At 39.4% G+C, this 26,588-nt stretch overlaps 1 protein-coding gene across 1 annotated transcript in view; it reads right to left on the bottom strand.

The window, feature by feature from the left end:
* The window catches only part of FAM234B (family with sequence similarity 234 member B), a 29,829-nt gene extending 11,131 nt beyond the window's left edge, over nucleotides 1-18,698 (bottom strand). Inside the window, exons 1-7 of the mRNA XM_081330429.1 lie at nucleotides 18,380-18,698; nucleotides 9,276-9,668; nucleotides 7,154-7,252; nucleotides 5,443-5,631; nucleotides 2,909-3,039; nucleotides 2,342-2,489; nucleotides 360-501 (exon numbers count right to left, since the gene is read on the bottom strand). Of these exons, the coding sequence (XP_081186555.1) occupies nucleotides 360-501; nucleotides 2,342-2,489; nucleotides 2,909-3,039; nucleotides 5,443-5,631; nucleotides 7,154-7,252; nucleotides 9,276-9,668; nucleotides 18,380-18,416 (1,139 nt within the window). The 5' untranslated portion in view covers nucleotides 18,417-18,698. The remainder of the gene's footprint in view (nucleotides 1-359; nucleotides 502-2,341; nucleotides 2,490-2,908; nucleotides 3,040-5,442; nucleotides 5,632-7,153; nucleotides 7,253-9,275; nucleotides 9,669-18,379) is intronic.
* Nucleotides 18,699-26,588: the final 7,890 nt, after the last annotated feature.

Genomic DNA, 26,588 nt, shown 5'->3' with positions numbered 1-26,588 from the left:
GTTGTTCATTATTTCATCCAATTAAAGGTCATGACAAAAAGAGTTTTTTGTAATACATACATATTACCAGTGCATGACGCATTGCTCTTGCCCAATTGCAATTTTAGTTTAATCTTAGTTTTACAGTATATGTATATTGGACTTGGATCAACAACAATAAAAATAATCAGACAGTCAACTTCAATGGTCTACATAATGAAACACTCCTTTAAGCAGTTGCAACCATTTAAAAAAAAGAAAACCTATATCATCACACTCATTTCTTTAAATCTTTAGCCAGCTGAAGTTTCATGCCTTTCACACTGAATTAGGACTGGGTGATTCACAAATTTCACTGTAGAGAAAAGATAGTGTCCCACCTGTAAATATCAATGAACTCTAACATATTGACTGATCTGTGTTTCTCCCACTCTGGTTCTTCGTGCTGCAGCACTGGAGGGAAATTATCATGATTTCTGGCCTGAGCAAAGATATCTCGTAAAGCAACTGCATAGACCGGACCTAGGTAGAAAGGAAATTCAAAGTCTAAAATTCTCTTGTCTTTGATAAAGCAGGTATGAAATCAGTCAGAAGCTGGAAAGCTAAAAACATTCAGGTTGTAGTAGTGACATCCCATCATTATGAGAGCCTTTATATGTATACAGATAAAAAAAATAGCCATTCTACTATGATCATATTTTAGTTCAGTAGATCTTGGAGACTTAATGGTGGATCTGTGGATTTTTCTATCAGAACCATTTACATTTAGTCTTCAGGCTTTATCAGACAAGACATGGCAAACCCTGGACTCACTTAGTGAAACACATGAACTACTTCTGCACTACAGGCCAATACATGTTTCAAGACTCATTTATAGCATTTATAAAATTCTCCTACAAGACTCTTTGCGTTTGCACTAATGTGACAAATTATTATTGTGGTTGATCGCATAGTCAGCCAGATGTTTAGGGTGGATTGGGCATTTTTACCTACCTATCAAGTCCTTTCCAAGTCCTGGGAAAGGCAGATGTTGTTTGATGATGTTAAAAGTATTGCTGCAGCATGTAAGTTTTTCCAAATAAAGCTGTCTTTTGCAATTGGCTGATGTTGGTTTTGTCAATGCTGATGGTGTTCAAGTGGTGCTCCAGATGTTTTTGGATTGCACCTAAGGTGCATATTAATATTGATACTATCTTTGCTTTCTTTTGCCATAATCATTCTACTTCTCTTTGCATGCCTTTGTATTCAGTGCTGTTGTAACTTTGAATGCTCACAAAACAAACTGTTGTAAGTCGAGGACTGCCTGTACTCTCTTCACGTGTTCAATTCTAATTTCTTAACTTTAGTGTGCTTGATGTTGTCAACTTGAAGGATATCCAGGTATCTGTAATGATCTTCTTCAGACTCTTGATGTTATTTCGAATAGGGCATCTAGATTCCTTCCATTTCCACTATTTTCCCCTGTTGATGGTAAGGGTGATACATTTGTCCAGTCCAAATTCCATTGCAATATCTTAGCCGTATTTACGGTCGGTATTGAGCAGTGATTCTATTTCAGATGGTGCTTTTCCATACAGCTTCAGTTTCCCCATGTAAAGGAAGTGGGATAGCCTGGCAGATGCTTTTGATGTTTGATAGCCATGGCCTGACTTTTTCTGTTTTGTTGACAGAGGAATCAGTGCAATGACAAACAGTAGTGGTGATAGTGAGACTCCTTGAAAGATTCCACTCTTGCTAATAATCTCTCCCAGTCTATCACCATTGACCAGCAACTATGCCTCCCACTATGCCATTGCACAAAGAGCCTAATATTTCTATTGACTCCTTCCAGGCACTTGATTATCCAGTTATGTGGCAAGGAGTTGAATGCCTTCTTTTACATTCAAGTTGATGTTCCTTCTCTTGCAGTTTTCCAAAATCATTTTGTTCATTAGAAGCTGCTCTTTTGTTCTTCTGCTGTTTGGGCCATTTCCTTTCAGCTCAGGTATCGTTATATTTTTAGCTTTTTTATATGACAGAAATTGGTACTTTTCTAAGTGATATAGTGCCGGTTATATGTATATACGAAATAAAAGCTTTTTAAAAGATACCAAATATGGTTGGGTTTTACAGAAAAGTAATGCCCATAGTGATTTTATTTCCCCACCATGCCAATTAGATATTCTTTAGGAATGTAAATTGCTATGGTTGATATGATTTTGGCATTTATAAATTAAAAAAATAAATATCCTGAAGGTGAAGCCCATGAAATGCTTGTCGTCAGAACCAAAGTGATGCTGCCAGGGTTTATGGGTGAAACTCTTTCTGTGTTAATTTCAATGTGATTTAGAAATAAGAATAAGAAAGCAACTGGACATTTTACCAAAGCCAAACAGGATGTAGACTGCTCCATGGCTGGTGATATAAGTCTGTGGACCAATCAGTTTTCCTCTTCTGTTGATATTGTATTTCACAGGTCCTCCCACAGGGTCTCCAGTTTTACCCGATATCAGGATAAAGCTTAATTCTGGCTACATAAGAAAAAAAAAAGGTAGAAGGAATGTGAAGATGGAAATCCAATCTCACTCTATCTAATGCACATCCAAGAAAGACTGACTTTTAAAAAAAAATTTCTAGCAGCATCCTGTTAATCTTATCAGATCCTTATTTAGCGAATCTATCTGAGGGTCAGATGCTGTGGGGAAAGTTGAGCATAGCATATTACAGCAGTTTTCAAATTAACAAAAATCTATAATGTTTTTCTGCTTTGAAAAAGAAGGCTGGCACATTCTGGAAGACTATTCATTAAGCAATTATTCTAGCCTTGCCTAATATGTTACTCTCTAAATATCTTGGACACCCTGTTGGAAAAGGCTGGAAGAAAACTATAAGGAAATAGTGTTTTCAGATCTTCTTCCCTCCTGCCCCAGGTTTGGGAAATGCACCCTACCTGTGTTTTACCAATGGTCAAGACCATCAAATCGCTGACTCGATCTCCATCCACATCAGGTATAACAACAGCTGGAGCAGCCAAAATTCCATTAGGAAAGTGGGAGGAATCAAAGGTCCAAACTGGCTTCCCTAAAGGATGATATATAATAAAAATTTGTATCAGCCAAGAAGCATCTTACAAACTGGCTAGGCTTTACAGGTAGGGTGTGCTCGATTGGTGAGGGCATAGGGTAGGTGGCAATTGAACAAACTTCAACCAAAAGCTGGCCACATCTATCAAGCGCTCAACTTAACACTTTCCAGGTATGTTAGGATTGCAACTCCAATAATTTATTTTCTAAAGAACATTGGAAATACAAGTAATTAAGTCAGATCCAAGGTTCCCAACCCTGCACTGCATTTTCCCAGGGCTGCCCCAGCAAACCCACAGGATTGTCAGTTATTACTTAATAAACAGAACTTTTATTGCTGATGAGCAGAGTTTGGGAACCACTAGGGGCACCATGAACTCAACATATTTGGAAACCTTTATCTTCGGGGGGTTTTTTCCATATTTGATGACAATGTCCTAGATTTATAGGTAGTTCTTGACTTATGACAACAACTGAGATCAGAATTTTGCTCATAAGCCATTGCAGTCTAAAGTCGAGTCACATGAGACCGGACTTGATTTTATGATTATTTTCCAATATTTGTTAAGTGAATCACCATAGTTGTTAAGCAAGTCACATGGTCATAAGTCTAAATCCAGCTTATCCAATAGGTGTTCTTTGCTGTAAAACATTTTAAAAAATCACAAAATGCAATCACATGACCACAGGATGCTGCAACCTGTCATAAATACAAGCCAGTTACCAAACATCCAAAATGTAATCACATGATTGCAGACTGAACAGAAACTGTTACACCTCCTTCACTTGAGACAAAGTGCTATAGAGTATTGAATACCAAGACAGCTAGACAGAGGAACAGTTTTTCCCTCATGCCATCACTCTGCTGAACATCTAATTCTCACAGTTCTGTCTAATGTGTATGCATACCTACCCACAGAGTGAGGGTATTATTATTGCTATAATTAATAATAATAAACCTTTATTGTCAAAGTACAACATGTGTACTTTGAGATTAGCTGAGCCTCCCCCCGTGCTCTCTCCCCCCAACACACTGACAACAAACCCTCCATCCCACCACACTATGTGAACCAACTACACCACACACCGGCCTCCCAAGTCAATTCTGCATAAGATTATGTCCCATTTAAAAGCCTAACAGCCCACGGATAAAAGCTATTTTTCAGCCTGTTGGTACGGCTGGCTATATTCCTATATCTCCTCCTCCTAATATTATTATTAGTTATTAGTAAATATATTACCCAAACGTACACTGAGTTAATTATGTGTGTCCCAGGGCACTCTGTGCATTCATTGGAAATAATATAAGGTAAAGGTAAAGGTTCCCCCGCACATGCGTGCTAGTCGTTTCCAACTCTAGGGGCCAGTGCTCATCTCCGTTTCAAAGCCGAAGAGCCAGCGCTTGTCCGAGGACGTCTCCGTGGTCATATGGCCGGCATGACTAGACGCCAAAGGCGCACGGAACGCTGTTACCTTCCCACCGTAGTGGTCCCTATTTTTCTACTTGCATTTTTTTTTACGTGCTTTCGAACTGCTAGGTTGGCAGAAGCTGGGACGAGTAACAGGCACTCACTCTGTTATATGGCACTCGGGATTCGACCTGCCAAACTGCCGACCTTCTGATAGACAAGCTCAGCGTCCTAACCCACTGAGCCACCGCGTCCCTTGGAAATAATATACAATTCCCCTATATAAAAATGGCAAGTCAAGCTATGGAAGTATGCATAAATGTCAAAAATAATCTAGTAACTGAAAAATAAATATAAATTTAACTTAAGCTGGAAACCATTAATAGATTATAATTCTACATATGAATATGTACAATCAACATAATACATTAGTTTTTTCTTGATTCATGAAGCAATTTTTAGATGAGACAGAATTTTTTATTAGTTTTCTGTTCTCACATAAAATTCCTATTATACTGGCTATACAACCAGATTGCATGTGGGTGTGGTTAATCTGATCCACCTTCAGTTCTTGCTCTTCATGTTTTTCATAGTTATTGAGAAATAGTGATCTAGAGAGAGCTGGGTGGGGGCACGAAGGTGACAGAAGGAGAATAAAATATAGTTTGACCTGCAAAATATTTGCCACTTTACAAATCTGTGCATGTTTCCAAAACTGTGTCTTACAGTGAAATTATTGAGCCTTTTTGCATCCATTATTGAAGATTACATCATTTTAAAAGTAATCCATACAGTTAATCCTGAAGAATGAAGGTTGACAGTTCAATGGCACTTAGATTGACACTTCTCATCTAAAAGATCAAGTGTTGGAAGAAGAAAAAAAAACGGTCCAATAAGGTATCATTATTCCTTCTATTAAACCTGTGAGTCAGAAAAGGGGCTACAAAACTCCTCATTTTCAACAGTGTGAATTATTAGCTGCACCAACTTACCTGATGAGGCACTCAGAAGACTGAGGAATGTAGAGGTCCCAGTAACAAGGCAGACAGGCTCTACAGAGAATGCAGAATCCAAATTCTTACACTGCACACCCAGAATCTCTTCTTTAACATGACTGGACCATAAGATGCTGCCGTTCATACCCGAAAGTGCCATTATTGTTACCCATGGTGTGGAGACACCTGAGGACACAGGTACAAGAGGTAAATTGATCTTTCTATAATGAAAAGGAGAAACTGCTGTGGAGTGTTCTGCTGCTTTCAGATTTTTCCAAGGCTACTAGGAAAGTAAAGTATACATTGCAACATATCCCAGGAAGTGAATTAATTCAACTGATTAATTCAACCCTAATGTGCCTTTAACACCCTAATCCTAAACTATTTCCTCAGAAATTAGTCCTGCAATGAGATTTGCCTCCTGGATATATTCCCAAAGGATCACAGTTTGAAACTGCTATCCTAAGCCCAGCGACTCTGTTTTAACTATACACAAGATGGAACTGAGCATTTCCAGCTTTTTTCAATAGACAGCAGTTTAATAACTCAAGTTTGTTTTCCCAAGTCATATAAATCATGTTTTGCAATTTAGTGCAAGGGTCTACAACTTGAGGTCAAAAGACTTTTGTGTAACTATCAGAGATCTTCAAAGTTGTTATCAAATGGAATTTTTAATGTGCCCAAGGAAGAAAATTACTAAGAGGAAATACATTACTGGAGGGTACTAGTATTAATTACAATTAATTTTATCTAAATACAGATGAAATGAAATCAAACTGGGGGTTTTTTCCCCTAGCACTGGCCAAGTTCAATGGCCCAAAAAGGCTCTTTATAAAAAGAATAAGCATGTCTATATTTTAGTACAATATGCAAATCCAGCCAACTGTAGCTTAATACAACATATGGTGGCAAAGGTAAAATCAGTCATTTTCTGCAGCAGCCTTTCCTAACCTGATGCCTCCAATTACCAGCCTCTAGAAATGCAATTATACACACATTTCAGTTCTTTCTCTTTGGCTATAGTGTTGTAGTTGTTATCCCTTCCATTTGATATTTCATATATCCAAAGAACGCATGAAGAAAGAGATGGGTCAAATGTTCAGAATCTGCTCCCAAAACACTAGCAGGTGCACCCACAACACACTGACAATAAGATCTGGAGTGAGAAGTTTCAACTAAATATTATATACAACCTCCTTTCAAAGATATGCATCTAGAATAGATCAGTGATTTTCAACCTTGGTAACTTTAATAAGTGTGGACTTCAACTCCCAGAATACCCCAGCCAGCAATCTCCATTACCATCTCCAGTTATTCTACCTTCCTTTATGCAGTATATAGCAAAAAGTGGCAGAGGTTCAGGAGAACAGGCAGCCATACTAAATTTTGGGGGGCGACGTGCAGCTTTTGTCTGTTCGTTTCTTAGGAACAAGAGAGAGAAATTGTACTGTACTCTGGACAATGACATACCGGCCAATATATATATGTTGCTTTTTCCTCCTCCTTTTTAAAAGCAAGTGTTGTTCAGTAAGAAATCAAAGACACTAAATATTTTGTTTAAAACTATCGCCCAGATATGGAGAAATTGGCTCCATGTCCCTTTCAGGCAAGAGAGCTAGAGAGAAGGCTGGCTTGGTGGGCTGCCAGCTTGCTACGATTTCATTATGCTCTCAATTCTGAACTTACTTGGTAGGATTTGCAGACTTACCCAGTACACTAGCATTTTTCAAAGCTGTGAAGGAGAGTAAGACATCAGGGATACCATCATTATTTACATCAAAAAGTTCTGGTGGAAACAGAACTCCATCTGAAAAATAAGGTGTAATAATTACTTTTTTAGACTGTAAAAAAGGTAAAGGTAAAGGTTCCCCCGCACATGCGTGCTAGTCGTTTCCGACTCTAGGAGCCAGTGCTCATCTCCGTTTCAAAGCCAAAGAGCCAGCGCTTGTCCAAGGATGTCTCCGTGGTCATGTGGCCGGCATGACTAGACACCAAAGGTGCACGGAACGCTGTTACCTTCCCACCGTAGTGGTCCCTATTTTTCTACTTGCATTTTTATGTGCTTTCAAACTGCTAGGTTGGCAGAAGCTGGGACGAGTAACAGGCACTCACTCTGTTACGCGGCACTCGGGATTCGACCTGCCAAACTGCCGACTTCTGATCAACAAGCTCAGCGTCCTAACCCACTGAGCCATCCCATCTATTCTAAACAACGTGAAGGCTATTGATACAGCAATCATAAAAATCTTGTAGTAAATGTAATTTCACTCATTTCTGCAGCATAACCCACTCAGACATATTTCTTGACCATTTAATTAATTCACTTGAGCTAACATCTCACAAAACTACATTCTTGAGAAGATTTTGACCCCTCATCCTGAAACTCAATGTCACTACGATTGCTACAAATGTAAGGGAGAGTTCAGATCACCTAAAATCCAAGTACACTGTGTACCTGACGTGAGTTCTACAACATTTCGATATGAGTAAAAGAGAATTGAACAAAATTGATGTCAGGACTGGCCCAAAGCAACAAACTGGAATCTATGAAACAGGAAAGATAAGTTAATGATGTAAAGCTATTTTGAGGATGACTTCCTATCATGGTGTGATTTTTAGAAACTACAAATCCTGCTCTTCACTCTCAACCTAATAGCTCTTGCACAGACTAAATATCTTGTATTGCACTAAATATCAAAGTAGTTATACCATTTCCATATAATTCTGAAGTGAGAAACATGGAGATCCAAAGATATCAAAAAGAGCATTTAAAATGGCATTTCTAGCTTCAGAATAACAAATTAAGCAAATTAAGAAATAAAAGATAATTGTTTTGTTTCCAGGAATAGTAAATTAGCTTAAATTTAAGCCCTCAGTTTTATTTCTCTGTCCAAAGGTCAAATTTAGTTAACATTCCTATGTATGACTCAAAAGATTTACATATGCACATTAATTAAATGTTCAACTGGATAGAGCATTTAGTTCAATGTATGTGTAATCGCTATATTCAGAATCAAAGAAAATAAATCTTTGAACAGAATAACTGCCTCAGAATTAAATATATTTATGTAACTGGTTTAAAAATAAGCTTTGTTTTGTTTATGGAATTTGAAATAATTTGGAACAAATGCTTTAAATGGACATAACCTGATAGCTTTTACTAAATTGAAAAAAAACTTTCAATACAGTACAAGTAAAATATACTTACCGGTAGATGTAATATTTTATATCAGGGAGTTATGGTTTTGGGGAGATATGGATTTTATAGCTATTTGTGTATATGCATGTTTGGAAGACTGATACTTACATTTTGATCCAATCACTTTTCATAGACTTTTGTATACAATTATTTGTTTTGAAAGATTAGCCAGTTTCTCATGACATTATTCATTTCCCTTCAAGCATTTATTTTTGGTAGAACTCACCTTTGAAAGTTTTAATGTCTACAAGACATTAAAGTCTTGGATTAAGGCTATTTGCTGCCTTTCTTCCAAGTACTTCATGCCTTATCCCTGCACTTATCCTTTCAACTATCACAAGTAGTATTTTCAAACTGAACCATCTTAGATGAAATTGCCTCATATTGGCTGTCTAGTATGGCTTTGTACATTAGTGGGGGGAAATGCAGAAAGTTCTACTTCATCTACCGTTCCAAAATTTTGCTTCTCCATCTTCTCACTGTTGATTGATATGCCAATCTATACACATCTTCTATTATCAATAACAGAAAAATATTAACTTAAAGCTATCTATAAATTCCCCCAAACTCTTAGTATCTTTCTGGGTAGGGTATACATTTCATAATCTGTGTATTTCCAGATATTTCTTACCTGCCACTTGACCTAGGTTGTGAATCCAAGTATTATGTAAATCTCTTGGTGGACAAGGAATGAGGAAAGCACACACCAGCACAAGGATCATGGAGATAACCATAGTGAGTAAAAAGATGGCAGTGCGCAAATAAGGCATCAAGGACCCGTTTGTCTTCTGCTCCAAACCATTGTTCATTTCACTTGGGTACTCTTCTGTCATACCCTCCGAGAGATGCTGCTTGGCTATACCAGCTTCCACATCCGAATCCACATCCTGGATTTCCCCAAGGGGACTTTTCCCATTTTTAACTCCACCATTCTTCTGCACATTGAGGACCAAGTCATCTTCGCTCTCATCACTGTCAGCCTGAGTGAGAGGGTCATATTCTCCAAGATCTGGACTCTTCTTACCTGAGAAGGTAGATGGAAAATGAGATACATGATAAAAGAACCTGTGGGATTTTTAGGATCACTAAAAATAATAGTAATAGTAATAGTAATAGTAATAGTAATAGCAATAGCAATAGCAATAGCAATAGCAGTAGCAGTAGCAGTAGCAGTAGCAGTAACAGTAAGAAGAAGAAGAAGAAGAAGAAGAAGAAGAAGAAGAAGAAGAAGAAGAAGAAGAAGAAGAAGAAGAAGAAGAAGAAGAAGAAGAAGAAGAAGAAGAAGAAGAAGAAGAAGAAGAAGAAGAAGAAGAAGTTGGAAGGGACCTTGGAGGTCATCTAGTCCAACCCCTTGCTCAGGCAGAAAACCCTATACCATTTCAGACAAATGGCTGGCCAGTTTCTTCTTAAAAACTTCTAGTGTTGGAGCATTCGCCACTTCTGGAGGCAGGTTGTTCCACTGGTTAATTGTTCTAACTGTCAGGAAGTTTCTCCTTAGTTCTAGGTTGCTTCTCTCCTTGACTAGTTTCCACCCATTGCTTCTTGTCCTGCTTTCAGGTGCTTTGGAGAATAGCTTGACTCCCTCTTCTTTGTGGCAGCCCCTGAGATATTGGAACACTGCTATCATGTCACCCCTCACCCTTCTCTTCATTAAACTACACATACCCAATTCCAGCAACCGTTCCCTATATGCCTCCAGTCCCCCAATCATCTTTGTTGCTCTTCTCTGTACTCTTTCTAGAGTCTCAACATCTTTTTTACATCATGGTGACCAAAACTGGATGCAGTATTCCAGGTGTGGCCTTACCAAGGCATTGTAAAGTGGTATTAGTACTTCACGTGATCTTGATTCTATCCCTCTGTTAATGCAGCCTAGCACTGTGTTGGCTTTTTTGGCAGCTGAAGCACACTGCTGGCTCATATTTAAGTGATTGTCCACTAGGACTCCGAGATCCCTCTCACAGTTACTACTATTGAGCAAGGTACCACCTATACTGTACCTGTGCATTTGATTTTTCCTACCTAAATGTAGAACCTTACTTTTTTCACCATTGAATTTCATTCTGTTACATAGCGCCCAGTGTTCAAGTCTGTCAAGATACTCCTGTATCTTAAGCCTATCTTCTGGAGTATTGGCTATTCCTGCCAGCTTGGTGTCGTCTGCAAATTTGATGAGTTCCCCATCTATCCCCTCATCCAAATCGTTGATGAAGATGTTGAAGAGCACTGGGCCCAGAACAGAGCCCTGGGGCACCCCACTACACACTTCCTTCCATGTAGATGCAGTTCCATTGAGGACCACACGCTGAGTACGGCCTGTCAGCCAGCTACGAATCCATCTGGTGGTGATGCTATCTAACCCACATTTTTCTATCTTATCAAGTAGTAGGTTGTGATCTACTTTATCAAATACCTTACTGAAGTCCAAGTAAATTATATCTACAGCATTCCTCTGGACCACTAGTTTTGTCACTTGGTCAAAGAATGCAATAAGATTTGTCTGGCATGATCTGTTTTTGACAAACCCATGTTGGCTTTTAGTGATAACTTTGTTTGCATCAAGGTGTTTGCTGATTTGTTGTTTGATTATCTTTTCCAGAATCTCCCCAGGTATTGAGGTCAGGCTGTTAGGTCTATAGTTTCCTGGATCTATTTTTTTCCCTTTTTTGAATATGGGAACTACATCAGCTCTCTTCCAGTCCTCTGGTAGTTCCCCAGTGCTCCAGGATCTTTGAAAAATATAGTTCAGTGGTTCTGAGATCACGTCTGCCAGTTCTTTGAGAACCTTGGGATGTAATCCATCTGGTCCTGGTGATTTGAACTCGTCTAGGCTGGACAGGTGCTCACTTACCATTTTCTTGCCTATCTTAACTTGCGTTTCTATTCTGTTTTTTAATGGCACTGGTTTTGGTAGGTTGGACTGTTTTTTCCCTTTGTGTAAAGACAGATGCAAAAAAACAAGTTAAATAGTTCTGCTTTCTCCCTGTTGCTTGTCACCTTCTTGCCACTTTCCCCCACTAATGGACCAATCATTTCCTTAACTTTATTCTTTTTTCTTATATGTTGAAAGCAGCTTTTTTTGTTATTATAAGGTCTCTCTAAGTTTATTGAAATTAGCTCTTTTAAATTCCAAGACTCTAGTTTGGCTGTGTTCTATTGCTTGTGCTTCCATAATGTTGAATTCCAGTATTGCATGATCACTTCCCCCCAAGGTTCCTGTGGCTTCGACACTTTCTATCATTTCATCTCTGTTAGTGAGAATTAAATCCAATATGGCTAATCCCCTAGTTCCCTTCTCTACTTTTTGGGAGAGAAAGTTGTCTGCTAGGTTTGTCAGGAATCTGTTAGATCTTCCACTTGGTGCAGAATTTGTCTCCCAGTTGATATCAGGGTAATTAAAGTCCCCCATTACTATTGTGATGCACTTCCTACATACCTTAGTTAACTGACTAGCAAAAAGTTCATCTATTTACTCTGCTTGGTTGGGCGGCCTATAGTATACACCTATGGCAACGTCATTTTCCCCCCCTTTTATATTGACCCAAATGCATTCAAGTTTACAGTTTTCATCACTGTTGCGCTCTATTTCTGTAGAGATAAAGTTATTTCTTATATATAGAGCAACTCCACCTCCTCTTTTGTTTAGTCTGTTTCTTTTAAATAATTTAAATCCCTGTAGCTGTGTGTTCCATTTGTGGGTTTCGTCCCATGTTTCCGTAATGGCAACAATATCATATCCGCCCTCATTTACCTGAATTTCTAGTTCACCCTGTTTACTGTTCATACTCTGCGCATTGGTGTATAGACATTTGAGTCCTTTATGACTGACCCTGTGTTTACTTGCTACATAACTTGTGTGGTGCCTGAGTTCCCCTATTTTCTTAGATTGCTGGGGACAGTGATGTTCTGTATCAATTAACTCACTGTCCCCGTTGTTTAATTTAAATATTCCTCCAGAACAGCTGTGAATTTATTGCCAACTAACTCAGTCCCTTTCTTAGATGGATGCAGACCATCTCTTTTATACATTTTTTCATTGGACTAGCTACAGACATTGTGACTAATATAACCAAAGGCTTCTCCTTTACACCACTCCTTTAGCCACATATTAAATTCTGCTATATGCTGGCCTTTTCCATTTTGCTCCTTATACACTGGTAAGACCTCTGAAAAAGTGAGCCTACAGCCTATTCTGCTGAGTTCCTGCCCCAAGCTATGGAAATCATTCTGCACAGAGAATACATCATTTTGGGATAGATCGTTAGTGCCAAGATGTACAATAGCATCCACATCACAGTCTTTGCTGCCATTGTTGACTATTTTGAAAATATGCTTCTTGTCCCTACTGGCAGTAGCACCTGGAAGACACCTGACCTCTTTTGAAACCTCTGTATCCTTTCCTAAATTTACATCCCTTATAATTGAGTCACCAGCCAGAAGGTGGCTTCTCTTTTGGGGTACCTTTCTTTTCTTGCATGACTGATGTGTAATACCTGATTCGCACTTCTCCCTGTCAAAAACAAGTTCATCTCGGACCTGCTTATTTGAGTTATCATCACAATTTCCTTGACCTGTTTCCTTAATGTCCCTGTTAAGGTCAGCAAGGGCACTGTATCTTTTATGCAGGGACACAGCTAAAGCTTTGGGTTTATGGTTCACAGCTCTCACCCTGCCAGATCCCACGGTTGTCCACACTGCCCTTCTCCTGCAGGATCTTTGCGGTAGAGGGGGCTGATAGCGTGGAGGCTCAGTAGAGTAGGAGGGCTGAACTGAACACCTGATTTCTGCCTGAAGAGCACAAATTACAGAACCTAGATGAATAATCTGTCCTTGTAGACTAGTGATTTGTGTACAGATAGGACAGTTTCCCAGTTTGAAAAGAGTGCTGCGAAAGACAGCTGCAAAACAAGTGTTGCACTCAACTAAGCCATACACGCTGAGATGAAAGGAATCTCAGATGCACTTGCCCTGAATGTACCACCACTATTTTTTATTTTGTTATATGATTTGTGCGCCGTTAGGCACATGGGCCGCTACTGTGCTCCTCCACCCACCTTCTCCTTAACTCACAGTATTGCAACTTTTCCCAGCAGCCTCTGGCGGTTTAAAAGCAAAGAGGGTCCAATCAGCAAGGACTTAGCTACTGTGCTCCTCCACCCACCTTCTCCTTAACTCACAGTATTGTAGCTTTTCCCAGTAGCCTTTGGCAGTTTAAAAGCAAAGAGGGTCCAGTCAGCAAGGACTTAGCTACTATGCTCCTCCACCCACCTTCTCCTTGATCTAAAAGAAAGGAAGGTAATTTATTAGATAACGTAATGGGCATGCTTGCTGCATGGAGATGACACTATAGGACAGAAGACAAAGTCTGCCTATATTTCAAAAATTATATTGAATTATATTATTTTATTTTTATTTATCAAATTTATTAGTCACCCATTTCAATATAGGCAGAGCTTTTCTAAGAAAAAAAGGGAATGGATTATCTAATTGTTAATGCCTTCATTTCTATAATAGAAAATAATTATCTGTGAAGCTATTACGTTGTTCCTTTATGATTAACCTATATATGTTCTGTCCCCTTAACCATCTTTTTGGTGAGGCAGTTAAAAAATTTCTCTCACCTTGGAACCTTCACACCAAAAGGCAGAAAGAAGAAAGTCCCAGAAAGAGAGAGCGCAGGGCGAGGGAGAGCAGTCTTTTCTGAGGAAGGAAAAGCCAGGACGGGGGCAGGGCTGGTGCACATCTTGCCTTAGGCACCACTCTTCAATCAAGCCTGTTCTGCGCGTGCGCGTGCGTGCACGCATGTGCGCACACATTTTGCGACTCCCAGTTTTGTGTGTGTGTGATGGAACTGTTTCCGAGTGTCTCTTTTGCTGTTTCAGGTTGCCGACCCCTGTACTAGGTGTACTGGATGTGCTTCAACAACAGTTCCACATATATTTCTTTCCTATGTGCAGCACAACCAATAGGTACTGAAAGTTGTATGTTGCCATTGTGTAAAAACAGATGGTTTCTATAAAACGATATGTGATACTTTAAATTGCAAGTTATTTTCATGATTAATAGCCAAAAATCTATAAATGTGTTCAGGAAGCAAAATATTTGTTTAGTGTTATCACAGCAACACTTTTCACAGTATTCCAAGAACGTTCAAAATACAAAAGGGGTTAACAAATCATTTTGACTTTATAGCTCAAATAGAAAGGAATTTTAAACTATTATCAATGCATACTTACCTGAAAGTAAGCATGTATAACAGTAGAATTTATTTCCCATAAATATGCTTGAGATCACACTTTAAGGTTCCATGAACCATAACTAACATGGTTTACTATTGCAAGAAACAGGCCTTCAATTACTATACTTTTTGAAAAGAATCTCACACACGCTCAATCATATCAATTTTACCAAAAGACTAAATTGTCAATTTCTTCTGCCTGCTTTGGATAGGCAAAGCAAATAATTGACAAGTTAAAAAAAAGAGTACCTGTGGATTACTCAACTAGTTGTTGCTGACTATAGAGGGGGTGGTACTCATCTCCGTTTCAAGGCCATTGAACCAGTGTTCTCCAAAGAGATTTCCGTGGTCATGTGGCCAGCATGACATCACAGGGCACTGTTACCTTCTCACCAAAATAATACCTATTTATCTACTTGCATTTGTATGCTTTTGAACTGCTAAGAACTGGGGCAAGGATGGGAGCTCTCCCCATTGCGTCACAGTCAGGTCTCAAACCTGGGCTGCAGGCTTTCCACTCAACAAGCCCAGCATTTTAATCACTAAGCCACCACTCACATAACCCACATAAACCCATATAAAAATAATTTATAAATCCTGGATCCTAAAATCAGCACCTACATGTGCCGATGGGCTCCATGACACTCGCTGGCCTACCAGGCTCATCATCTGAAATTGTGCTTAAATATCCTTTTAATTACAACAAAATTAAGTGAAAAGTTAGCCTAATGCAAAACAAATATCCCTCTTTGGGCATCCTCTTTATTACCAAGAAAGATTAAGTTAACTTGAGAACTAAGATATTGTGGCAGAAGGAGCCTCACTACTTTGCTTTGATTCATGAATATTTTGAAACTCATGTGGCAGCTATGGAACTGTCACATTTCCACTGCTTTGAAAAATGTTATGGACACTGTGTGTTTTCAATTTTATCCCATTTATCTACTACCTCATTTCCCACAAATTCTTTACTTTTTTGCAGTAAGATTTAAAATACATTTTTAAATGTCGGTAACAAAATCTGTGCTAATCAAATCTCAAGTGAAAAGTAAAACATACTAAAAAGGTAAAGGTTCCCCCGCACATGCGTGCTAGTTGTTTCCAACTCTAGGGGACGGTGCTCATCTCCGTTTCAAAGCCGAAGAGCCAGCGCTTGTCCGAGGATGTCTCCGTGATCATGTGGCCAGCATGACTAGATGCCAAAGGCTCATGGAACACTGTTACCTTCCCACTGTAGTGGTCCCTATTTTTCTACTTGCATTTTTACGTGCTTTCGAACTGCTAGGTTGGCAGAAGCTGGGACGAGTAACAGGCGCTCACTCTGCTACACAGCACTCAGGATTCGACCCGCCAAACTGCCAACCTTCTGATCGACAAGCTCAGCGCCCTAACCCACTGAGCCACCGCGTCCCTTTTAAACATACTACACAAACCCAATTGGAGCTAAATATTCTCAGTGCCTGGAGAAAAAAGGGAAAATATGGGATAGACACTACATGACTGCATTCTAAAAAGAATAATAATAATTACAGAGAAAAGGCTGTATTTGATAAAAAGGAGAAAAAAATGCTTTAAAAAGGGATTACTTTTCTAATGACCAAGGCAGCTGAGAGAATTCCCAATCAGAAGTGCATTACCTCAATTCTCCAGGATTTTCTCTTCCTGGGAATTTGCAGATCTATGCCAGAGTAAATAAGATAAAGGAAATGCAGAATCTGCAGCCCACCATTATTAATCCAATTCCAGCATAAAAGAGGACAAGGTTTACTCAACTTTTTTTTTTTGCCATTAAGTCAACCTTAATTCCTCGCACCTGCTCAGACAGGTTCCTGGAGTTTCCTTGATTTAAGAAGAGATTGCTATTGTCTCCTTCCCAGTTGTTTGTGTGTGTATGTGTGTGTGTGTGTGTGTTTTCTGTGTGTGGCAGAAAGGTCATCCAGCTGGCTTCATGCCTAAAGCAGGACTAGAATTTGGTCTCTCAGTTTCTATCCTGCTTTTAATTATGACATCAAACTTGTTCTCTTTACATTGATGTAAGATAGTTGATTTAGTTATGCTAGTTATAACAAGAAGTTAAATGAATATTCCAATTTTTTACCTAATAGCAAGATGTTAACTATCAAAAGAAAAAGCTTCTTAGATGTACTTTCTCATTTCTGTCCGAATTTTTCCAGCTCTTAACTCACCAAATCAAATTATGTGCCATAACACACTCATTCAATCTGCATTTAACTGGAATTTTTCCAATTAATTTTCCAGAATTTCCCAATTCACTGAAGAGAGCACAGCTCACAGTTCTCACTGTTCAATTCTCTCTAAATATGTTTCTCTGCATCTTTACACAAGGTTACAGCCTTTAAACCTATTAAAATGTAAAAAAACCAACCAAACATGTTTTTTCATCATATTCCTGTAACATCCATCTCCCTTAAATGACTTAACTCTTAAGGTTAAGAGTAGCCCAATAGAAGATAAGCCAAGCTGTACAAGAAAGTTATTATTCATTGACCTTGGTACACAGATTGATGTGCAACCTCACTCAACCATGAAATCTTTAAAATAAGACTTTAAACTTCAAGAGATATAACTATAATTAAAGAGATGACAAAAACCCAGTTAACTTAACCACAACCTTCCCAGCACTTTCACCTAACAGCTGGGCAGATTACAAATGGACAGCTGCTACCACATCCAATAAACAAGAATTGTATTATTTATTCTCCCCTTTTCTGCTAAGAAACAAAACAAAGTATTCCAAACCCAAAAGCGTTAAACCCCCTGAAAATTCCATGAATGAAGCTGAAGATGACTGCAACATAGTATAATAGCCAAAAAGTATCTCGCTCCCATTATCACCATCTGTGGAGTTCTCAAATAATTTCTTAACTTCCAAAACAAGTTATTCCTAGTGAAATGTAAATATTTGCAAAAATGCTGGCTAGCAATACATTGATCCAAACTGCTCTTAGGAACAAAGACTGCACAAACAGGCAGACCTATTTTCCATCTCTGTTGCAACAGTAAAACAATGCCTGTTCATTCCTCTATCTCAAAGCTTCACCCCATCACTTTTCCTGGGACCAGCACTGCCTCAGTTTCTCTTGCCATGAAGGTCAGCAACGTTTAACCCTTCCTCCCCACAAAAGAACTGGGTCGTCTGTGCACCTGTATTGTGCATCCACAAACGCTTAACAAAGATAGCCAAGATTTATCTCATTCGTCTCTCTACTCCTATAATAATTATCCTTATTCTTTCAACCCATTCATCTTTCTTTTTCTCTATCATAGTCAGAGATAAAGGGCATCTGCTGGGACCCGGATATAAGCGGGGAGGAGGTTGGTGGGACTATTCTCCAGATGGGACCCGGATGCTCTCTGAAACTGAGAAATTTGAGTCTAAAACGCCCCGGCCCTGTATACTCCAGAGTTGTCATCCTCATCCTGCCCACTCCCCGTTTCCCACCAGCGTTTGGCGCGCTGCAAGTCAAGACCCCTACCTGGCAGCTTCAGCGCCCGTGACAGCACCGTAGCCATGCTGGCGACAGGAGACGCGCATGCGCCCGACTCTTCTGCCTCCTGGGAAGTGTAGTTTTGCAGACAGAAGCATTAAGGTGTTAATGATCTTTAGCGTACTTGCACGAAAATTACGTAGGTGAGGAGAAAAGCCGACAGTTTGCGTTTGTAATTAGCTTTGCAACTGTATATATTTCACAGCTGAGAGCGCCTTAAGTGATCAGAGTAAGACATTTTGTTTTTCTAACTGGCTGGATCATATGACAGAATGCAAGTGATCCACTTCAGGTTTCCCTAAACTGCTGGGTACCAATTCTTTATAGTATCCTTTCCGGCTAGGACACTAAAGAGATAAGCCAAACTTTGCTAATATTGGAACTGCGACTTCTGGGAGATAATTAATATTCAGTTGGCGCATAGTTTGGCGGCAGGACTTCTCCTCCTTCCCCCCCCTGCCCAGCTCTAATACCGTAAATCAAAAGTTTCAGTCAAAGGATTTCAGTTTGTAAGTTCCTTTTCTTCGAAAGAGACAGCTTTGAGGCACTGGAAGGGACGAGAGTCGACAAGTGTTTTGCTGTTTTTTTTCTCCACGATCTAATTATTTTATTTTGCTTTCCGACAGAAAGAAACCAGACCAAACAGAATGCTTCTCTCCTTGATATACTGGGACTACAGTTCCCATTTGGGAAGCTGAGGAGAGTTGTATTTTAATCGCGGGGAGGGGGGGCGGAATTGGCTGGAAAGGTTACTTGTGTTTCAGTCGTGGGAGGGAGGGGCATTAGCGGGCGTCTTCAGAGGAAGCGCCTTTCAAGTTGCTTTGGTCCCTAGCCAACAGCCCAAGGATCGGAGAATGAAAACGAGCTTTGCAATCAGGATACACAGAGTTTCCGCTTATATTCAGGATCAGGATGTTTTTCTATGACTGGAATGCGTTGCTTGTCTTTTCTCTAAAGAAATTATGGTGCACCTCTTCGATTTTCGATTCTGCAGATAGAGCACTGTCAATATTTGTAGTCCCAGATATATAAACATTAATGCCTCAATATTCAACACAATTTTGATTTGCAACCAAAATGAACTTTGGCTCCAGCTAAGAACCGCTGCAGCCTACAGAAGGCTGACAGTGATCTGAAACAAGCCAGTGTGCTCACACAGAGAGGGCTTCCTCAGGGTGCTGTTGGCTAGACAATGTCGGCTGGCGACCCCCAAGGGGAGGGCCTTCTCTGTGGGAGCGCCAGCCCTATGGAACCAACTTCCCCTTGAGCTTCAGATGGCCCCGGATCTCCCGTCCTTTCGCTGCGGCCTCAAAACACTCCTTTTCCATCAGGCTGACCAGGACTGACAGGGATTTTAATTATGTTTTTAATTTTTAACTTAATTTTAATTTTAATTTATTCTACTGGGGCTATTAATTTAATTTCTTTTTAACTTTTGTATTATTGTATTTTATTGTTGTTAGCCGCCCTGAGTCCTTCAGGAGATAGGGTGGCATATAAGTCCCAAAAATAAATAAATAAATGAATGAATGAATGAATGAATGAATGAATGAATGAATGAATGAATGAATGAATGTGTGATGCCACAGTCTTTTTGACCTGGATCACAAATACCTTTTCAAATGGAATGACACTAATGCCATTGAAAAAAAAACTGTAGTGCAAATATAATGATAATGGTAACTTTATTGTCACTTTGAATGTACACCAATCAGCATACATCAAAATGAAATTTCATTGCATACAGCTCTCAAAGGGTCACCACCTCCGATATATACTCCTTGTTCGTGGCCCACTCAAATTTCACATTGTCCATTTTAGTCTCTAGGGAGACTAAAACAACTCATTTTATATATGAATATATAAACATAAAATCATAGGGCTGAAGGGACCTTGGAGGTCTCCTAGTCCAACACCCTGCTCAAGGCAGGAAACCTTATATCATTCCTGTCAAATGATTGTCCAATCTCTTTTTGAAAACCTCCAGAGATGGAGCACTCTGGGAGGCAAACTATTCCATTGATTGTTCTCACTGTCAGAAAATGTATCCTTATTTCTAGGTTAGATCTCTCTACCCATTACTTCTTGGATGGAAATGTTGCATTTTTGTAAATAAAATCTATATTAACCCCTTGGCTGTCCTTGCAAATTCTTGTTCAGATTTTTTTAGCTCCCTGGAAAAATAGTACAGCAATGATCTGACCTGCTCAAAAGGAACTTTCTTTTTCATAACAGGATAATAATAATAATAATAATAATAAGAAGAAGAAGAAGAAGAAGAAGAAGAAGAAGAAGAAGAAGAAGAAGAAGAAGAAGAAGAAGAAGAAGAAGAAGAAGAAGAAGAAGAAGAAGAAGAAGAAGAAGAAGTAGAAGTTGGAAGGGACCTTGGAGGTCATCTAGTCCAACCCCCTGCTCAGGCAGGAAACCCTATACCACTTCAGACAAATGGCTGTCCAGTCTCTTCTTAAAAACTTCCAGTGTTGGAGCATTCACCACTTCTGGAGGCAGGTTGTTCCACTGGTTAATTGTTCTAACTGTCAGGAAGTTTCTCCTTAGTTCTAGGTTGCTTCTCTCCTTGATTAATTTCCATCAGTTCCTTCTTGTCCTGCCTTCAGGTGCTTTGGAGAATAGCTTGACTTCCTCTTTGTGGCAACCCCTGAGATATTAGAACACTGCTCTCGTATTCTTCTCGTCCTTCTCTTCATTAAATTAGACATACCCAATTCCAGCAGCCATTCCTTATATGTTTTAGCCTCCAATCCCCTAATCATCTTTGTTGCTCTTCTCTGTACATTTTCTAGAGTCTCAACATCTTTTTTACATCGTGGTGACCAAAACTGGATGCAGTATTCCAGGTGTGGCCTTACCAAGGCATTATAAAGTGGTATTAATACTTCACGTGATCTTGATTCTATCCCTCTGTTAATGCAGCCTAGCACTGTGTTGGCTTTTTTGGCAGCTGCAGCACACTGCTGGCTCATATTTAAGTGATTGTCCACTAGGACTCCGAGATCCCTCTCACAGTTACTACTATTGAGCAACATACCACCTATACTATACCTGTGCATTTGATTTTTCCTGCCTAAATGTAGAACCTTACTTTTTTCACCATCGAATTTCATTTAAAATAGAGATAATGTCAGCCTAAGGGAGTTAGATAAGATAAGATAATCTTTATTGTCATTTTTTTACTGTGGACATAATGGCACACATCAAAAATGAAATTTAGTTGCCCGCTCTCAAAGTGAAACATGACACACACCTAAAACATACTACATACAACATATGTATAGACCCACACCCTTACATATACATACAATAAAATATTAAATACTGTCCATCTTGAATATATAATGGAAGGAAGAAGCCTGAGAGTTCACAAGGTTAATGCTGTATGGAATGAAACTATGGTTGAATCTGGATGTTCTGCTATGGATACCACGAAGCCTCCCCCCAGAAAGTAACAAGGAAAACAGTTTGTGGCTGAAGCATGTTGTAGGAGCAGTCTAGTCACTTGTGTAGGTATAGATGGTCTCAACCTCTGTTTGTACCACTGGCAGACATGGAGAGAGGCTCCAGCAGCTATTGGAGGGAACATTTGTTGCTCTGGCAGGACAGGGTTAATTTCTCTTTGTTGCAACTACTGCTTAGATAGCTTTCCATAGAGCCACAGTTATGGATTAGTGAGTCCAGGATAACAATATTGAGGGGTTCCAGAATGATTGGGCAGAATCAGATGCATCTGCAACCAAGAAAGGCACCAAGGCCAGACAAGATGGTGGGGATCAAACTGATTGAGAAACTGCTGGCATAGTAATAGCTCAACAACATAACCAATCAGTATGTAGTTCAGGAGAGTAGATGCTTAACACCATGGCTTTTTTTTCTCATAGAACGCTCAGAACGGAGTTCCGGCACCTTTTTTTGGATGGAACCTTGTAGGGTAGGCAAGGCGGGTTGTATGACAAAAAAAGCACTGCTTAACACTAAGTAGAGACTCCACCAATCATCTCATGGAGTTTAGCTGTATTTTGGCTGCAGTGGAGCCAGTGAAAATCTTTGATCTGGCTGCAGTGGCAATAATGACTTGGCTGCAACTGACATCTTTTAAGGACTGGGTAGCTGTGATGTCCTGCTCAGCTGCAGGAGTGGTGATGACCCAGGGAAGTGTTACAGAAGACCTGGGGACCCAGGTGCCAAATGTGAGTGGCAGCAGAAGAGCATTCAGACTGATAGTTCAGTTGGAGGCTGACCTGAGTTTTACAGCTGCCATGGAGCCAATCATTCTGAGCAGCAGCCATCTTGCCCCTGTGGCAAGGAGGACTGAAGGGGACAGGGTCATATACCATCTTTGCTATCTTATGTCAATGTGTGTCCAAAGACCTTTATGTAGCATCAAAAAACCCACAAAAACCTGGAACTAGATGGGGAAAGACTTTAGCTGTAGCTAGAGTGGATTATGTGGAATGGAGGGAAGCAAGCAGAAGCACCTAAGAGTAGAGAAGTGCAATGGTAACCTAGTCAGTGGTGAGAGCTATAGAGTTTGCTCCCTTGTTCACCCACAGTGAGAGTGTATGAGGATTTGGGGTTTAATAAGGTGAATGTGGTGATGGTAGATTGGCAGACATTAAGAACCCAGTGGTGATTGGTCACTGAAAAAGTCAAAACTATTGTATGCAAATGCTCTTGTTAAAATGTACAGAATATTCTAAATTCTAAGTATTTTATTTATTTATTTGACTTGTATGGTGCCCATCTCACCTAGAGGATGTTTATTTTTATAACAAAATGTTCCCAGATCTTTCCTTGTGCAGAAATGTCTCTACCAAAAACCATGTGTGGATTATTAAGATATCACAAGATTTATCATCTCTGCATTTTAAAGTCATTTTTAAAAGACATAGCAATGATTTCTTTAGTTTTTTAAACTTTGATTCCAAATTGAACCATTTTGCTTTTTGATAGTTTCCTGGAGTTTTTATTTTGTTGCAGCAAAGATGATATGTAACTGTTTTCTCTAGCTTCACTGCTTCAGTATACTGTAGTGATAACTCCCAAACAGAATCTAGAGTGTGGGAATATTATATATTATTCTTCATAAACTGTATCAATAAGTGAAGCATAGACAAATCTGATATCAAAGGACTTTCCAACTTTTTATTTCCGAAAGAGTAATTGTTTCCTATAGAAAACTCTATTAAAAATAATCTTCAAATCTCTATCCAATCTTGAGAAAGAACTTCTGCAATCTGAAAATTTTACAGGCTGGCTAATGATTTGGAGATTATGTCCCAAGACAAGATTCTTATGTTGTTTAATTTATGAACAGCTATGGGTTTCTAGTACATTGCCCAAGATACATTAGATAAAATGAGAGCATGAATATTGCAGTATCTCCCAAATATAATCATATTTGTTCACTAAAAAAACATACAGGTTAATGAAAAGCTATCTAAACATTGTTGCTAATTGTTCTTTTCCATGCTTTTAGTCATGCCTCTAGCCCAGGGGTCAGCAACCTGAAACCGTGAAAGAGCCACTCGGAACCGGTTCCCTCACAAAAGGAAAAAACTGGGAGCCGCAAAAAATGTGTGCACATGCGCGTACATGCGTGCATGCGCAGAACAGGGTTTGACTGAAGAGTGGAGCCAAGGCAAGATATGCACCTACCCTGCATATTTGAATTGATTGGTTGAACTTTTTTAGTCCCACTTTTTTTTGGGGGGGACTGCACATGGCAGAGGACCGGGAGCCGCAGGAGACAGCTGAAAGAGCCGCATGCGGCTCCGGAGCCGCGGGTTGCAGACCTGTGCTCTAGCCAGTGCTATTTCAAAATACATATTTCTTAACATGCTTTTCATAGGTAAATTTTAGAAGCATAGAAATTGCTGTTCAGTATGAAACCGTCTACCATCATAGCTTTATTAAGTGTTCCTTATCTTACTTGTTCAGGTTTTAAATATTTCCAGGAATTTTAGTTTGGGTGATGAAGAAAACTGCAATGTGTTTGCCCTTCTGAAATGAAACCCAGGTGATATAGATTATTGTTTGGACATCTTTTAAACTATTTGTTTTTCTTGTGTTTTGTTTTGGCACCAAGAATTGCTGTTTCCCATTAAGCAGGGGAACACATCTCGAGAATCATGGCTTTGGAAGCTCCTTTTAATACAAATCTGATATTATACACAATTTTTTTAATACTAGATCCTCTGGCTTAATACTTGTGGGTCTTGGAGACTGCTTAGGAAGCCCACCACAGGAGGTGTCCCTGTAACCTCATCCATCAATTCAGTTGTGAGCAATTGGAAAGATTGATTGCATTGGGAACAGTCTCCAGAAAAATGTGTACTTCCCAATAGCCAAACATGTCTACAAATGGCCGTGTGAACCTAGCTGTCTGAAGCAAGGTTGTTGAGAAACCCAGAGAAATCATGTGGTTTTCTTTTCAGAAATTTTAATCAAGGTTGTTTGGTTCTCATTCTGCTGGTAATGACCTATAAAGCCCTACATGGCACGGGTCCGGAGTACCTTAGGGAGCACCTGCGGCCGGCGTCAACTTCCCTCCACCCAGTGCGCTCCCACAGAGAGGGCCTCCTCGGGGTGCCACCGGTCAGAGAATGCCGACTGATGGCCCCCAGGGGGAGGGCGTTCTCTGTGGGTGCGCCTGACCTTTGGAACCGTTTACCGGTTGAGCTCCGGATGGCTCCCGACCTTCGCTCCTTCCGACGTGATCTAAAAACCTATTTGTTTGAACAAGCCAGCCTGGTCTGATGGGTTTGGGCTTTTAATTATTGTTTTTAAGTAATTTATTTATTGTATTTGGGCACTATGGTTTAATCTGTTTTTAATTTTTGTATTTTGGTATTTTTGGTATTTATTGCCCTGAGTCCTTCGGGAGAAGGGCGGTATACAAATTAAATTAAATAAATAAATAAATAAATTCTGCCAAATGGCAGCCAGGAGCCCAGAAATATAAAGCAGATTGTTAGAATGAAAAAGAAGGCCCTGAGCCTTCTCTGTTCTTCCAGCATTTCTGCTCAGAACACAAGGTTTGCATCTGGATACATATATTGAGCGGGTGTGATGTGTGTACTTGGATCCCCGTATCCCACTCAAAAGACAATATTCTATGACTATTCAGAAATTAGCTACTTTAAAATAATTTCTGTATCAGTCTGAAAAAATATTTTTCTTTCTTGCACCTGTACATTTTTTATTAAAAAGATTATTTTTCTATGAGAACTATTCATGATGGACTTCTAAACTCTGTGATTATTAGGGCTCATTAGCCACCATTTTTTGCTGGATCACCTCAGAAAGGATGCTGCCAAGTGCAAAAGATAAGGTCCACACATGAAGGCCCAGTTAAACTGATTTATTGCTAATCATGCCTATACACAAGAATCTTCTCAACTAACAGTTAATACCTGCTCGGGGTTAAATAAAGGTCAATGGAATTCAAGAGAGATTGGATGTAGTTTGCTTGTGGTTAGTAGGGATTCTATGTTGATCCCTCTTTTAACTCTGCTCCCGCATTCTGCCACTCCTTCTCATATAGATGCATTTTCATTAAAATGAAAGAGCTTACAAAGCCATTTGAATGAAAGGGGAACATGGATATTTATCAGCTTTCGACAGCTGAGGTAACAAATTTGAATGCATAGTAATGCCCTGTGGTGTACTTACCTGCCTGTCATATTCTCCAGATTCATGAGTGAATTGTTCTCTGATGTTTTGAACAATTATTTAGTAATTTATCTGAATTCGGGTTGTGTTTTTTCAGATATCCTTTCTTTATATTCAATTCATGTCAGGAATGTGATACAGCACCAGCATGAAAACTAACAGTACACCAAGTTGGGAAAAATGTTTTTTATCTTAGACTATTAGGGTTATCACAGTTATATAAATAATGAGCAGACAGATCCTATAAAAGTTCATTCCATACTTACATGCAGACACCTAGAAAGGTTAAAGATCTCCAGAATGTTCTGGATATTACCATTTTTTAGAAGCATCATCCCTGTTTAACAGTATATGCAAGCTTTAACTAGGAATACCAATTTAAATGTCTAATCAAGAGAAAAAGATACCCAGGACTTGAATATCTTTTCATCCAAGCCATTATTCAGACATCCAGATCTCCATTTTTGTGCAAACTGATAACAGTGAACTCTACTTTAGGACCTTTACTCCT

The sequence above is a fragment of the Vipera berus genome (assembly GCF_964194415.1).
Source record: "Vipera berus genome assembly, chromosome: 6".
NCBI classification, from domain to species: domain Eukaryota; kingdom Metazoa; phylum Chordata; class Lepidosauria; order Squamata; family Viperidae; genus Vipera; species Vipera berus.
Note: the sequence above shows the minus strand (reverse complement) of the source record. Positions and strands in the feature narration are given on the sequence as shown.